This window comes from Hyaena hyaena, unplaced genomic scaffold (genome assembly GCF_003009895.1).
Source record: "Hyaena hyaena isolate Hyena2069 unplaced genomic scaffold, ASM300989v1 scaffold_30, whole genome shotgun sequence".
Taxonomy (NCBI): Eukaryota; Metazoa; Chordata; class Mammalia; order Carnivora; family Hyaenidae; genus Hyaena; species Hyaena hyaena.
Genome location: NW_024080662.1, coordinates 2,196,742 through 2,210,901, shown reverse-complemented (window position 1 = coordinate 2,210,901; position 14,160 = coordinate 2,196,742). Strand labels below are relative to the sequence as shown.

General features: G+C 45.7%; 1 protein-coding gene across 4 annotated transcripts in view; it reads right to left on the bottom strand.

The window, feature by feature from the left end:
• The window catches only part of CDC25A (cell division cycle 25A), a 23,860-nt gene extending 10,007 nt beyond the window's left edge, over nucleotides 1–13,853 (bottom strand). Inside the window, exons 1-8 of one of the 4 annotated variants that reach the window (XM_039228315.1) lie at nucleotides 13,157–13,853; nucleotides 12,068–12,141; nucleotides 10,635–10,677; nucleotides 10,104–10,140; nucleotides 9,519–9,620; nucleotides 7,824–7,943; nucleotides 5,382–5,516; nucleotides 4,810–4,884 (exon numbers count right to left, since the gene is read on the bottom strand). In XM_039228315.1, the coding sequence (XP_039084246.1) occupies nucleotides 4,810–4,884; nucleotides 5,382–5,516; nucleotides 7,824–7,943; nucleotides 9,519–9,620; nucleotides 10,104–10,140; nucleotides 10,635–10,677; nucleotides 12,068–12,141; nucleotides 13,157–13,326 (756 nt within the window). In that variant the 5' untranslated portion in view covers nucleotides 13,327–13,853. The remainder of the gene's footprint in view (nucleotides 1–4,809; nucleotides 4,885–5,381; nucleotides 5,517–7,823; nucleotides 7,944–9,518; nucleotides 9,621–10,103; nucleotides 10,141–10,634; nucleotides 10,678–12,067; nucleotides 12,142–13,156) is intronic. The other 3 variants (XM_039228316.1, XM_039228317.1, XM_039228318.1) reach the window with 3 other exon arrangements.
• Nucleotides 13,854–14,160: the final 307 nt, after the last annotated feature.

Sequence of the window (14,160 nt, the reverse complement as noted above, 5' to 3'; positions counted from 1 at the left end):
AAAAAAAAAAAAAAAAAAAAAAAAAAAAAAAAAGATCCACCCTAAATTAGGAAACAGACCCTGTCCATTCATCTAGCCCTACTAATTCTTGTAGGGCATTGCACATAGTAGACACTGAGGACCTGGTGCTCGATGCATACATACTGAGCTGACATATGGAGATGGGGAAGACAATCCATGCCCTTAAAAAAAGCCCACTGTCTACAAAGGGTGTAAATTTGTAGGGGGCAAGGGTGCAGAGGAGCAAGTGCCTTCAAAACTGTGTTCAAAAGTCCTCTCTACTTGGTCTAAGACAAATTTCCCAGAGTCCAAGGGCAGCCAATCTAACCAATGGTAGGGATAGTCTAAGCTCATCTGTCGGTTCATGACTCTGTGTGCCTTGGCCCAGCTTTTCCTTCCACGCAGAATCTCTTTACACCCCAGTAAACCACTCCTTTTCAAGATGATACTAAAATTTCTGGGGCACCTGGGTGGCTCGAGCAGTTGAACATCCAACTTCAGCTCAGGTCATGATCTCACAGTCTGTGAGTTCGAGCCCGGCATTGGGCTCTGTGCTGACAGCTCAGGGCCTGGAGCCTGCTTTGGATTCTTTGTCTCCCTCTCTCTCTCCCTCCTCCCCCACTCATGCTGTCTGTCTCTGTCTCAAATACAAACAAACATTAAAAAAACATTAAAAAAAAAAAAAGATACTAAAATTTCACTGATGCTCCTTTGAAATGTTCTGGTCAATAATTTGCAGCAGAGTGGACCACTCCCACACTAGTTCTCAGAGACCAATGATTTTCTCCTTACTTTGCTGAAGTCTATGGGAAGAGGATCCACTGCTTTCAACAGGGTCTCGGAGGGAATTGCGAATTCCTTCAGGGCGGATACAATTGCAATACAGCGCCAGCAATACTGAGTCTGCAGTAACTGTGCAAGGCAATTTCTCACTATGAAGGACCCCTATAAATCCAATTAAAAACACTGATAGCTATTTCCCAAGCTTCCTCACTTTGTACATAATTTATGCCTTTCAAAAGGACCTAGTAAATTTAGTCAAAGCATCTGTACTGATATAGCCTATTTCCTCATAGCTATTCACACTAATCTACTGTAATTTGGAAGTGGCCTCAACAGTATAGTTCATTGGCCCGTTTATAGTTCAAGGGCACTGATGGTGTAAAATTGTAAGGATATCAATTTATAGGTCTTCCTAAGGGTGTGTGACTTTGAATTTGTACTGTGACAGCATTGGATTTTTGTCGGGCACTTGCACAATTATGAGGATGTGTGTCTGTGCAGGCACAGCCTCACTTCTTCTGTTTGAAAGTATCCCTGATGCGAACATAAGTCTATAGACTATATGATAGGGTGAATATGAGTATGTTCAACTAAAAAATAGAAAGCCTGTGAATTACTGTTGCTTGTCAAGTGTTACACTAGATGATATGGAATATAAATGAGAAAAATCTTCAAACAAAAACTCAGGGCACCTGGATTGCTCAGTTGGTTAAGTATCTGACTCATGATTTCAACTCAGGTCATGATCTTAGGGTGGATTGAACCCTGTGTCAGGGTTCATGCTGGGTGTGGAGCTTACTTAAGATTTCCTCTCCCTCTCTCTACCCCTCAATTCCCCCGCGCTCGCTCTCTCTCTCTCTCAAAACAAAAAACAAAAAAAGCCTTTAGTCTTCAGGCTAAAGATATTTTAAAAGTCTTTTTCATTCAAACTACCTGGATGTTAGAACTAGAAACAAATGTGGTCCCTTCTCCTAATCAGCCCTCATTTTATAAATTGGGCAACATGCAGCTAAACAAAAATGTATTGCTCAAGGTCTCCATTTGTGGGTAGCTCAGGTGGGGTCTAAAACCCAGATCCCTAAGTCCCATCATTCTCTTTGACCTGTGGCTGTACTCACATAAGGTGGCATGATTGAGGGCACACCTATACCAAACCAAATGCTATGGAGAAGACCAGAGACAGCAGGCTCCCTACCTCCCAGGGTGCTTAAACACACACAAAAACACCCATCAAAGCCAAGGAAGAATTTTAAGAGTGTCTCTACACTGAAAACTTTGGTGTCATTCTCATGACTTCTCCTTCACCACTATTGCACCTAATTACCACCCATTCCTAATTTACAAAGAGTTGTTCAATCTCTTCCTCTGCATGATTCAGAGAAAGTCTTGAGCATTTTGTTGAATCATTATCCTGTTTGTAACTAGTGAGTTACTCGAAGTTACGCTCGAGGAATCCTAATGCTCCCGGGTAAGTCAGTCCATCCACACCCCTCAGACTAGCAGACAAGGGAAATCTGTCACAACCTCGCTCTGCCCGATTCTCCAGCTTCACAGCATTCTCCATGCTACTGCCTCAGATGAACTGCTTTTATGAGTCAACACAGCTTACCCCTGACACGTTCCCACACACCTTAGACCCTGGGCAAACATGCCCCCTCTGGGGAATCACCCTCCGACTTGCTCACAGCACACAGGTGGCTGCTCATAGCGTATGACTCTTTCCAGGGTGATGGACATTCCTGCCCTGGAAGCATCCGCAATGCCCACCCATTCAGTGGGACACACAAGGCCACACACACAGGGTAAGCTGCCATCGGCCACACCTCTGGGTGGCTCTATAACTCCGCTATCCCACGGCTGAGACATGGAAAAAGAACCCACTCCTTGCTGTCTTACTGCTTGAAAGTGTGAAGTTTTAATATGCAGGCTGAGTTAAACAGGTGTAACTGAGGATGACACTGGGGACAAACCCTATTTAGGACAAGATAATGACATACAGACTATAAAAATGGCTAATTAAGGATACTACTAAGAAGGGAAGTCTCCATGTGAAAGCAGTCTGAGAGCTTATCTACTGACCCCTCGAATTCTGGGCTGAAGCAAATGCTGGGGGCCACAGCAAGCTGCTTGCCCCGTCTCAAAACCAGAGAGCCTCTCAGAGCAGGTCACACTGTGAGGGCCAGGGGAGGGCTCTGCTCTGCAAAGGGACAAAGCACTGGCCACTTTAGGACCCCATAACAATGAAGTGGTCATCCATGGATATGCTTAGATCAGTAACAGCTGAAACGAAATGCCTGGCTGGGTCAAAGGCAATTCTAACTTAAATGAGGCAACAGAAACCCAAATATCTGTCCTAAATATGAGCTGTGGGGGCGTTTACACAGATGAAAACATATAAAGATTATATAAAGCTTCAATTATCTATAGGTAATATTCTCAACACCTTTAAGCTCTGAAGTAATCCTAAACTCTATGTGGAAAATACCTGAGGTAAAACAGAATCTTTGAGCAGGAAGCAGATAAAGCAGTGTCCCAAATGTTTGGCAGACTGCACATAAATGTTGAAAAGCATGGACAAAGCAAAACAAGGCTAAGATAACAGCCAGAGACTCCGCAACAGAGGATAGCCAGCTCCCCATTTTGCAAACAAGAGCTCTGAGGAGCTAAGAGTGCCCATACACGTGTGTTCCTCAGTAACTCCTGAGGGAGAGTTTTGAGACTAACCAAAAGCCCCGGCCTGTGGACTCTGCCTCACTCAGGGCCAAACCCCAGATTACCCGTACCTGCACCCACAGCTTAGACCACCAAGGTGCCATCAATCACTGTCACTTGTGAGGAACCTCAAGCTGCTACTTGATTTGCCCTCTGCAACATCCCACCCTGGATGACCCCTCCTCCCCAGCCTTCCCATCCCACACTGACCTCCCATACCTAACTCTGGCTCAAAAACGAATAGCTATAGGAATCTCACTAGCTCCCCACAGTGGCCATCTCACAGCCCCCTTAAACTCCCATTAGTCCAAAACTGGCAGTTCTTTTTCTGCAATTAAGAACGTAACTAATACCCTTCAAATGAAGGCTTTCTGTCCCAACTTTTCCAACCAGTCAATCATATCTACCTCATTCTACTGGAGAACATTGGCTCAGCTGTGACCAGTAAACAATACGGTAGTCCAGTATGTTCTCTCAATTCCAATCAAGACAGGGCATGGTTAGCATTCCCCCTTTTTGTTCTGGGCCACCCAATGCCCCTGAGGAAGAGTGCCTCCGTCTGCCGCAGGGCCACCTGCTGGGTTGAGTGGGTATAGATGGTGCCTATAGCTAGTTCTTCTGCCTAAGGTCATATTTCTTTTGTCAACTACAAATTGCTCACTCACCAAGCTGCCAATTAAAACTTAGGCCAGTACCATGTCTTACTTAGTTTAAGAATAACTGAACCCCAGGGCGCCCTGTGTTAAGCATCCAACTTTGGCTCAGGTCATGATTTCAGTTTGTGAGTTCCAGTCCTGCATCAGGCTCTGTGCTGACAGCTCAGAGCCTGGAGCCTGCTTTGGATTCTGGGTCTCTCTCTCTCTGCCTCTCCTCCGTTCCTGCTTACTCGCTCGCTCGCTCTCGCTTGCTCTCTCTCTCAAAACCCCTTAAATTCAATTTAACAGGTATTTTCCTGAGATCTTAAACTAGAAGTTAAGAATGGTCACAGCTACAGCAAGAACATTAATTTGACCAAGAAGGCTGGAATGAACCAGAAATTATAAAAACAAGAACTACATGCATATCTGTTAGCCAGACTTCCTCATATACCAACGAGGACCAAAAAGACTCAAAGAAACAGTGTGCTTCACACCAGAGAACACTAGCGCCTGGTCAAGAAACGGGCCCATAGACCCAAAGACAGAATCTCAAATCAAACTATTTTTGGTTCCTGTGGTGATGTGGGCAGAAGCACTGGTTTTCCATGTAGTCTAGTCCACTCTGTCCCAGAGGCCTAATTACTCCAGGTTCTCTGAATACACTGGAACAACTTACAAGGTTTGTAGTCCTTCTCATGACAAGGGGGGCAGTCCAGAGGCTTGCCATGCATGATGGGGTCTCCTCATCATTCTAAAGAAAGAGAAACACAAAGATTCAGTAGAGACTAACAGTTTGAAGGTTTCAGGTGTGACTCCACCTGAGGAATATCAGACTTGCCACAGGAAGCATCTAATGTGCCCTCCTCTTTCCCACTCCCCAGTATGTTAAGGCCAGAAGAGAAGCACAATTCACAATTCAGACATCTGAATGTAGCTAAAGGCATCCCGCTACCCCAAGGGTACTGAGGAGGTAGACTTGGTCTCTCCGGCTCGTTCTACACTGTTCTTGTTCCATGTTTTTTGCACAAAAGACAGTCAGCTCCTTCAGGGTAAGAAGGAACCTCTCAGTGTCTTCTTTTGAAAAACGCTGCCCGCCCCCCTCAGATTTAATCAGATTAGAAGCAGAGTCTCAATAAATTCCCACCAAATGAACAAAAAGATCAGACAACTCAAGCCCTGGGGAATTGTTTTTCACATGACTTTTCCAGAGTACTTAGGGGAATGGGTAGAAACACACACACACAGTACCTTCAGGTTCTCTCCATCAAGAAGGTCCATGAAGCCATCATCCTCATCAGACAAAGTGGCAGTGACAGGGGACTGGGGCATAAAAAGAGGAATGAAATTCCCTGGCTCGCTGCAGTCTCTTTCATTCGAGGAAAGCTGGAAGAGAGAGTTCACAGCTTGTTAATAATCAGACTTGATTTCCTTGGTTGGGTCACTAGATTTTGTGAGGAAAACATACTATATTTATTAGAAGTAACATTTTGGCAGCTAAGCAAAGGATAATGCGTCCTAAGATGAGAAATGATTTGATGTCCACACATAGCCCTGAGTAGAATTGGGCCTAGAAGCCTTCGCAAAAGAGTCTTCCCAGAAGCAAGTCACCTTACAGTGGGATGTGGGGATGGCCTCTTTTATGAAGGGCCGAGGTTTGTTTTATCAGAGGACTGTAATCGGTAAACACTGATCAATATGCAGGTTGTGATACAGTAATGTCGTCTGATCCTAGTTCCTTAGACTTGGAATTTAAATGACAGGTGCTCAGTTTTTAACTGAGGAATTACTGTGTGCCAGACACTATGATACAATCTCAAGTGTTTACTCCCACTGAAGCCTCACAACACATTAAGGTGAGTTAATCCTTTTCTACTTATTTATCAAATCAGGAAATCAATGCTTAAGAGAGGCTACCAAGATCACACAGCTCACCTGTTTGACTCCAAAGCCCAAGCTTTTCTCCCCACTACATGCTCTCTGAGGAGAACCATTCCTGGAGTAAAAATGGGGATATCTCACTAGGCAAACCTGTTGCTTTTGGGAAACCCCCATCATAAATCTAATATATGTTTAATATAGTGAATAATTTCTTTTCCAGGTGCTTCCCAAAGTCAGGAAAAATGTTCAGAGATATCTTTTCTTCCCCACAGTAACAAGGCAGTCTCAACTTAAGTCCTACATATAATCCTTCAGCAGACCCATCCCTTTAAAGAGGACTGCATTAATCCTCAAGTGGCCTTTTGGTTTTTGGAGCCAGTCCAGTCATTCACCTAGGGAGAAATCCTCTCTGCACCTGGCCAACTTTGCTTCAGGAACCAGCTTGCTTCACAAAAGTTCTAGGCTGCCTCTGATCCTCCACAAGTGCTCCTGAGCACGCCCCGGGCACACCGGCAAGTTCTCAGCCACTAGAACCAAGAGGCCGGTAACCTTATTGTGGGGCAACACACTGAAGGCTCATACTAGAATACCAATATTTGTGACCTAGGTTCTGGGACACATCTAGTGAAGATGAGATGTTATAAATGATGGACAAGTCACTTATAATTAAGGATGGCCAGGGGACCACAATAAACCCTGACGATATGGTCTTGAAGGGCACCCTATTTAGTTTTGGATACCCTGAACTTAAAGGGTTACTGTGTACTTGGGAATCAGGAGATTCTGTTAAATCCTGGTCTTCTATTTATGAGTCTCCTTTGGCAACCTCCCTGACCAGACTTTCCCAATATGTAAAATGGGCTAACTTCAGCCACTTCACATGCTTATGAAGATTGAGACAAAAACATATGCAAAAGTGCTCTGTGCAAACGCTAGACAGAACAGCATTACTGGCTGAACCTGAACTTCAGACCAAAACCAGACTGGAAAGCTATATGCAAGTTCCCAGGAAAACCTGGAAACAAAATGTGGTCATTTTGTTCACATTTTCTCTCTAGTCTAAAGCTGTCAGATTGCCAGTAGGAAACTGTGGAAGTAGTGACAGCCTCTGGCAAATAAATAACCCTGGGGCAAGTGGCCCCAAATACTATCAAGTAGCGTATAGGCAGTGGGTTCATTGAAATCCATAATAGTTCCTTTCATTTGAGAGAGAGAGAGAGAGAGAGAGAGCGCGCGCGAGTGAGAGAGCGAGAGAGCGCGCAAGCAGGGGAAAGGAACAAAGGGAGAGAGAATCCCAAGCAGGCTCCACGCTCAGAGCAGAGCCCAACATGGGACTCAATCCCAGATTCCTGGGATCAGGACCTTAGCAAAAATCAAGAGTTGAACACTCAACCAACTAAGCCACCCAGGAGTCCCCATAATAGTTCTTAATAAACCACCTTTGGAAGAAACCAAGTGCTGTCTCCAAACAAAACCACCCTGGAGGCACTGTGAAAGAACAAGTATTAATACACATAATCCCACCGTGTACACACTTAGAAGAATGACCTAGGATATCTGCAGATTATTCCCCCCAGAACTGACAAGGTCAAATATTCCTTGTTCAAGTTCAGTATTTCAAACATACTATCTTTCACTCTGCTTCTGCCTGTCTGCTATCCAGACAGCAAAAACACCAAAGATGTGACAGTCTAGTGTCAAATGACAAAGTCAAGGTAAAGACAAGAGCTATAGTGTCTTTAAGTCGAGGTTAAAGAGGGTGCTTTAATTCTTTCCCACCAGGAACTCCCCTGTGAAAGCCAGAGCACATACCATCTGAGCTGGGGCAGAGTTCTGCCTCTGTGTGAAGATATCTTTACCCTCCTCAAGTCCATGAGAGTGCAGGCAGCCACGAGATGCCGGTCTTATTGGCTTCTTAAACTCAAAGGCTTCCTGCAAGACAGCAGAGTCGACAGGTCTTCCCCTGTCCATGAAAGCCAGGGTCTTAGCTGTAGCTCGGGTGAGACAGTCAAGGGAGTAGGCACTGCTCACCTCTGTAACTGCCTCCAAACTAAGCATTTACCCATTTCTGAGCTAACTCCAACACTTAATCTGTGTCACTAAGAATTTCAGACTGTCAACAGCTAACTTCTAAGGCAGCATTTTTTATCTCACCACAGACACATCTGCCAAGTATACAAAACACGGAGTTAATAAGCCAAATTGAATCAACAACTTTCTAAAATCTAAAGCAAAGTGTTTCAATATAATCGCCTGTGAATGGGTGTCAAAACCTTTTACTCTTGGTGCACTTGGGTGGCTCAGTTGGTTAAGTGCCCGACTTCAGCTTAGGTCATGATCTCGCAGTTCGTGAGTTTGAGCCCCACATTGGGCTCTGTGCTGCCAGCACAGAGCCTGCTTCACGTCCTCTGTCTCCACATCTTTCTGCACCTCCTCCGCTCGTGTGCAAGTGCTCTCCCTCTCAAAAATAAACATTAAAAAAATTAAAAAATAAAAATGCTTAAAAAAAACCTTTTTACTCTAGATTTGGAGGCTTTGTGTTTTCCACCGTCTTCCTACCAACAGATAATTCTTTCCTTTCTACTTATAATTATTGTATTTCATACTAAGAGCAATGGAAAATAAAAATACTGTTTTAGTCAACAACATAAATGAATCTCACATGTTGAGTGAAAGCCAGAAGTGACAGAATACATTCTGTATGATTCCATTTACTTCAATTTTAAAAGCACTTATAATCCCTCTACCTAAAACAGCCACTTAACTTATTAAGTGCTCAGAGCAGTTAACAGCTAATATCAGAGTATTTACACACCAACAAACCACTAAGTACTTTCTATGCATTAACTCACATAACCAGCAACTGCAACCCAATCACCCCCATCTTACAGATGAGGAAACTAGACCTTACAGGTTAAATGAGGGGCCTAAGATCACGAGAGCTCTTTAACTACAACCTATGCATGCTGTTTCCTCTCCAGAACAAAGTTCCAAGCAGGCAAACCCAAGAAAAGCCAAGTTTAAAGAAAACCAGGCATTAGTACAGCTTCAGTGTGTTCAGTAGAAAGCACCATTAGCCTTTTTCTGAGCTTATTAACTCATCCCAGAGTGAGCACAAAGAGGCAAGGCCTGGGCAGACCCTTCTAGATAAACTATTCATGGATACAATTAGCCCTAAGCGCTGCCATCTGAGCAACCCCTCCCTGCCAGGAACCATTTTAAATGCTTTATATACATTATCTTATTTAATTCCCATAATATCTGACAAGTTACTATTATTTATCTGTATACAAAGATGACGAAGAAGCCTAAAAAGAAGTAATGGATCAAGGTCACATAGCTAGTAAGAAGGATTCAAATCCAGGCTTCTCTGACTACAAAGATGATAAATGACTTTGGTGAAGGTCTAGTCTCAGAAAGCAGCCCAACCACTTACTTCTCTTCTCTGTAAGCCACTGACACAGTGGCTTTACCTCTAGCCTTGGTTCATACACTGATGCCACTCACGTTTTCCTTGTTCTCATCCTGGTCCATCAGCTGAAAGGCATCATGGTCAAGAGAATCAGAATGGCTCCTCTTCAGGGCTGGGCTACATCCCAAGAGCTTCTGCTGTCAAAATGAAAAAAAGACATTAGGGCACATAAATGAAAATTCAATGGAAATTCAGTTTCAAAAGAAAAAATAATGATGGTAGAGGGGCTAAATCCTCACGCGCTGCGGGAGGTAACCAAGAAATGTGTTCAGGGTTCCACCTTGCAGTAACATAGGATAGACGATTCCACTACGTGGCTTTACACCTAATCTCACAAGGTAGGTCTACACCCCTTTTAGTAGGGATTTAGGTGCCAAATCAACCCCAAAATACCATTTGCATAAAAAGGATACTTCCTGGTATTCTTTTTGTAAAACTGATAGAAATGAAGGAAAAAGCCCTCAAGAGGCAGCCATTATTGAGGCTGTTCAGGCAGGGTGTTTTGGGTGCTTATGAGATGAAGGAAGAACAACCTTTGCTGTCTAAATTAAGATCATGCTAACAGCTAAGGAGACAGATTAATGTAAATTAGCTCAAAATAAAAAAGGGAACTAACTTACAGGTAGGGAATTTATTCTCCTCATGGGATTTTCAAGGCTGCAATGAGATCAGAAGGTAAACAATGAGAATAAAACAAGAGAGGTATTCATATGAGCAGCTATAGTGTCTATCCTATGGTTTGGGGAGGGGGCAGGCAATCAAACATTCCCATTTTAGGCAAGATGGAAGAACAGATATTTGAAGCTGTCCCGTTCTCACAAGCACCCCCAACATTGGGCTTCTAGGTGAAAAGAACAAGCCCAGGTCTTCTCTTAAAATACACATGTTGTTTCAAGCTATGATGTCAGAGGGTGAAATAAGGGTTTGGGGGAGACTTAAACACCAAAAATTACAGCTAAAATAAAGGAAGGGAAGTTTTAAAAACTGCTGGCACAAACTATTCATTCTCTAAAGGCACCAGACTTATTTCTAGGATGCAGAAGTCTTGCTAGGGTCAGTTAAATCCAGGGCTCCCATCCAGAACACAGCAAATTTCTTTAAAAAATTAAGTCTTTCCTAAGCAAAAGCTTTTAAAAGCAGTGAATACATACTTTTCTTTACTGTCCAAGGGCCCAGGAGAATCCAGACAGAAGCCTGTGGAAAATAATAAAACCTCTCAGGCAATAATATACAAAACACCATTTTGTCATTAAATAAAAATACTACGAGTACTGTTTCTTTAAGCTCTCAACCAAGCCTAAGTAAGGGCCTGGACTTTTGTCAGAATTAAAGTGGCGTCTCTATTTGATTGTCAAAACTTTCTATTTGCCCCAAGTCTTAACATCTTCACTGGATATCTACCAATCTCCTTTTCCTACCTGCAAATATCAGCAAGGGAGTAGGTGGGGAGAATTAAATACAATCTTCTAACGTTTGGTTGGTTGTCCAAATAGATTACCCAAGTAACTTTGTTTCATCCATGGAAAAAACAGATACCAGTTTTCTGGAGGTTTTGACTTCAAATATTTTATTTTGTCAGATCATAAATTTAATTTGGGGGTTTGGAAAAATACACTTATCAGACATATGACAAACAAGGCAAGTATTCATTACCTTTAACAAAATTATACCAAGTAATGTGCCCATCTCATCAAAGGAAGCAAGGAGGAGACGATGCTCTCAGTACTGCCCAAATCCACGAGCACCTGCCTCTCATGATAGCCATATAACTTTGCAGGAAATCAAGTGTTAGTTCTGATATTCTCACTTGCCACACTGCCACAAGTAAGAGTCCTATCCTTAGTTCCTGGGGCGCCTGGGTGGCTCAGTCTGACTCTTGGTTTTAGCTCAGATCATGATCTCACTGTTTGTGAGCTCAGGCCCCATATCTGGCTCCAGGCTGACAGGGTAGAGCCGCCTTGGAATTTTCTCTCTGCCTCTCCCTGGCTCCTTTTGTCTGTCTCTCTCTCTCTCAAGATAAACTTAAAAACCTAAAAAAAAAAAAAAAGAAAAGAAAAGAAAAGAAAAAAAAGAAAAGAAGAAGAATCCTCTCCCTAGTTCCTAAGAAGCCTACATTTTAAGAACTCTGCTCTTGTGGATCTATAGCCTAAAGCATCCATGCAACTATAAACCCTGCAGTAACATCAATCTGCGAATTAGAATAAAATGCACTGGCACATTTCCTCCATAGCAAGCTCACTGAAACAATTTCATTATACTTCCAATAACTTCCAATAATTTGACCCTGCATTTTAACCAATACAATTTTCTGAGCTTGGTGTTATGGTTCATTTTACGCAACTACTTTACTTACGTGTTCTCAAGATCAAGCACACACCACCTCCTTGCAGACACTTGTTTCCTCCCTTCATAAACTACCACAGGGCCTTCTTTCTCCTGTTTTAAGAGTGTTTGTCACTGAAGGCCATGACTTTTGTTTGCTGTCTGAACTAGTTGCCAATCTAAGTTCCTCCGTGAAGCGCACATTTCAACAAATTCAAAGTATTGATCCCCACGTGATAAATGTTGAAGGCTAAAGGAATACCTGAATCAGTTGACTCAGAGGAGCCCATTCTCTGCAGACTGCTGTTTCTCACCTCCAGTGGCTGTTCATATTCACTGAAAGCAAGAGAAATAACTATTTCTAAAACATAATTACAAGGTTACATACAAGAGACAGGCCATGAGGTTATAGCAAGTAACCAGGCTAATAATCATCTCATTCTAGGCCACACCAGACCCCCACTCTGCCACCCAAAACACCCAGTTAGCACTGGAGAATATAAAAGATAAGAAAAGGGTGGGTAGGCATGGCCTGGGTCACATTGTAGACAAGAGGACTATGATGTTGAATACTTCCTGAAGTGAGAGCATGCGATCTAGGTACTCTAGGTACGGTGCTGGGATGAAAGATAAAATGGACAGAAAGTTCCTGCTGTTCAGAGGTTGGAAAACGTGTAAGACATGTGCTTACAGAGAAGATGGGATGTCCGAAATTGAAGGGAAAGCAGCTCCACCAGAAACATCGTGGGATGCACGTTTTGCTACAATGAAAAGTCCAGGGAGCTTTTGAGGAGGGAAACATGAGTAAAAAGGCCTGGCTTTAGGAACGCACGGGACGACATCAGGAATGTGCATGGGGTGAGGAATTGGGAGATTTTGCACATAGGCCAAGAAAGAAAACGCCAGGGCTCTCTGAAGAGAAGGAACAAAGCTCACAAGGAAGCCAAGATCCTGCGAGGTGGTTCCGCAAAGGGTGGAAGTGAGCGCCTGAAAGGGTCTGCTTTGCCCCCGTGGGGATAGATTTCAAAGAGTTTCCTGAGATTGGGACAGAAGAGTACAAGGCAACCCGAAAGGGGGGGCCAAGCTGGGGAACCCAGGCCGACCCCACCCCCTACCGGGCCCGGCTCGGGGCTAAGGGTGGCCCTGGAGGGTCCGAACGGCCTCTCCCGCCCAACATTCCGCCTTGGGGGAGGGTGCGCATGGCGGGCCCCAGCGCAGCGGGGCCCGCCCACGAGCGGCGGACAGGTATCGCCCCTCTCCCGGCCCGTTTCCCGGCCTGATCACCCCTCCCGCCCCGAGAGCCGCCTGGGAGCCCAGCGGCCTGTGGCGGAGCTCGCCAGTGCCTTCTCACCTGCCCAGCCCCTGCAGCTGGTCCATGGTGACCGTCAGGTTGGTGACAGGCGACAGGCCTCCAGCGGCTGGCGCGCCGAACAGCGCTTTCACAACTGGCTGCGGCGTGGGAGGGGGACTGCAGGCGAAGAGCAAGCGGCGGCGGTGCGGGGGCTCCGGGCCCAGTTCCATGGCGGCGCCGGGGCTCCCACTGCTCCCGCTCCCTCTTCCTCCGCCTCCGCCTCCGCCGCGCCCGCCCCGCCCCGCCTGCACCGGCTTCGGCCGCGCGGCCAGCCGCGGGCGCCCGCGGGTCAAACACAAACACGACCCCGCGGTTCAGGGACGCGACTGCCGTGGGTAAGCGGCGCGGACGGGCGGGTGTCTGGACCCGGCAGGCGCCAGTCACATGCACGGGTGCTCCCCCCGCACCTCCGCGAGGCCGGCAGGCGGGCGGGCGCCGGCAACCTGAAGATTAAATCCAAACAAACGCGACGGGTCGGGAAAGGAAAGCGGCCAGAGCCGCGAGGCAACGGCCAGGGCTCACACTCTCTTCGCTTTCTTCTCAGCCCCTACTCCAAACCGGGGTCACAGAGTACCAAGCGGACCTTCACCTCCCTTCCGACTGTCGCTGCCAGGAAGGCCTTTCGCGGTAATAGCGGCTCACTAGGGACGGCCGCTGCCCCGCCCCCCTTTCCTAGTTGGCGCCAAACGGAATCCACCAATCAGTAAGCAACTTCTCCTCCTCGTTCCCGAATGGCAGCTATGGTGGACCAATGAGAGGGAAAGAAGGAAGCAGCACGCGGGGCTCTGGGGAGTCACCCACTCTCCTAAAGAGGCGGGGCCTAGAGGAGACCAGAGCCGATCCAATTGAGAGGGGGGCTCAGAGGTCAATGAAAACTCCCAGAGGAACCTGCGAGGCGCGGAAAGCGCCGAGAGGCCCCTCTTGCCCCGTTGCATGCTGGGAAGCGTAGTCCCACTCGGGTGTGCGGTCCGGGCACCTGCTACCTGCTTTGGCCGCAGGCCCGG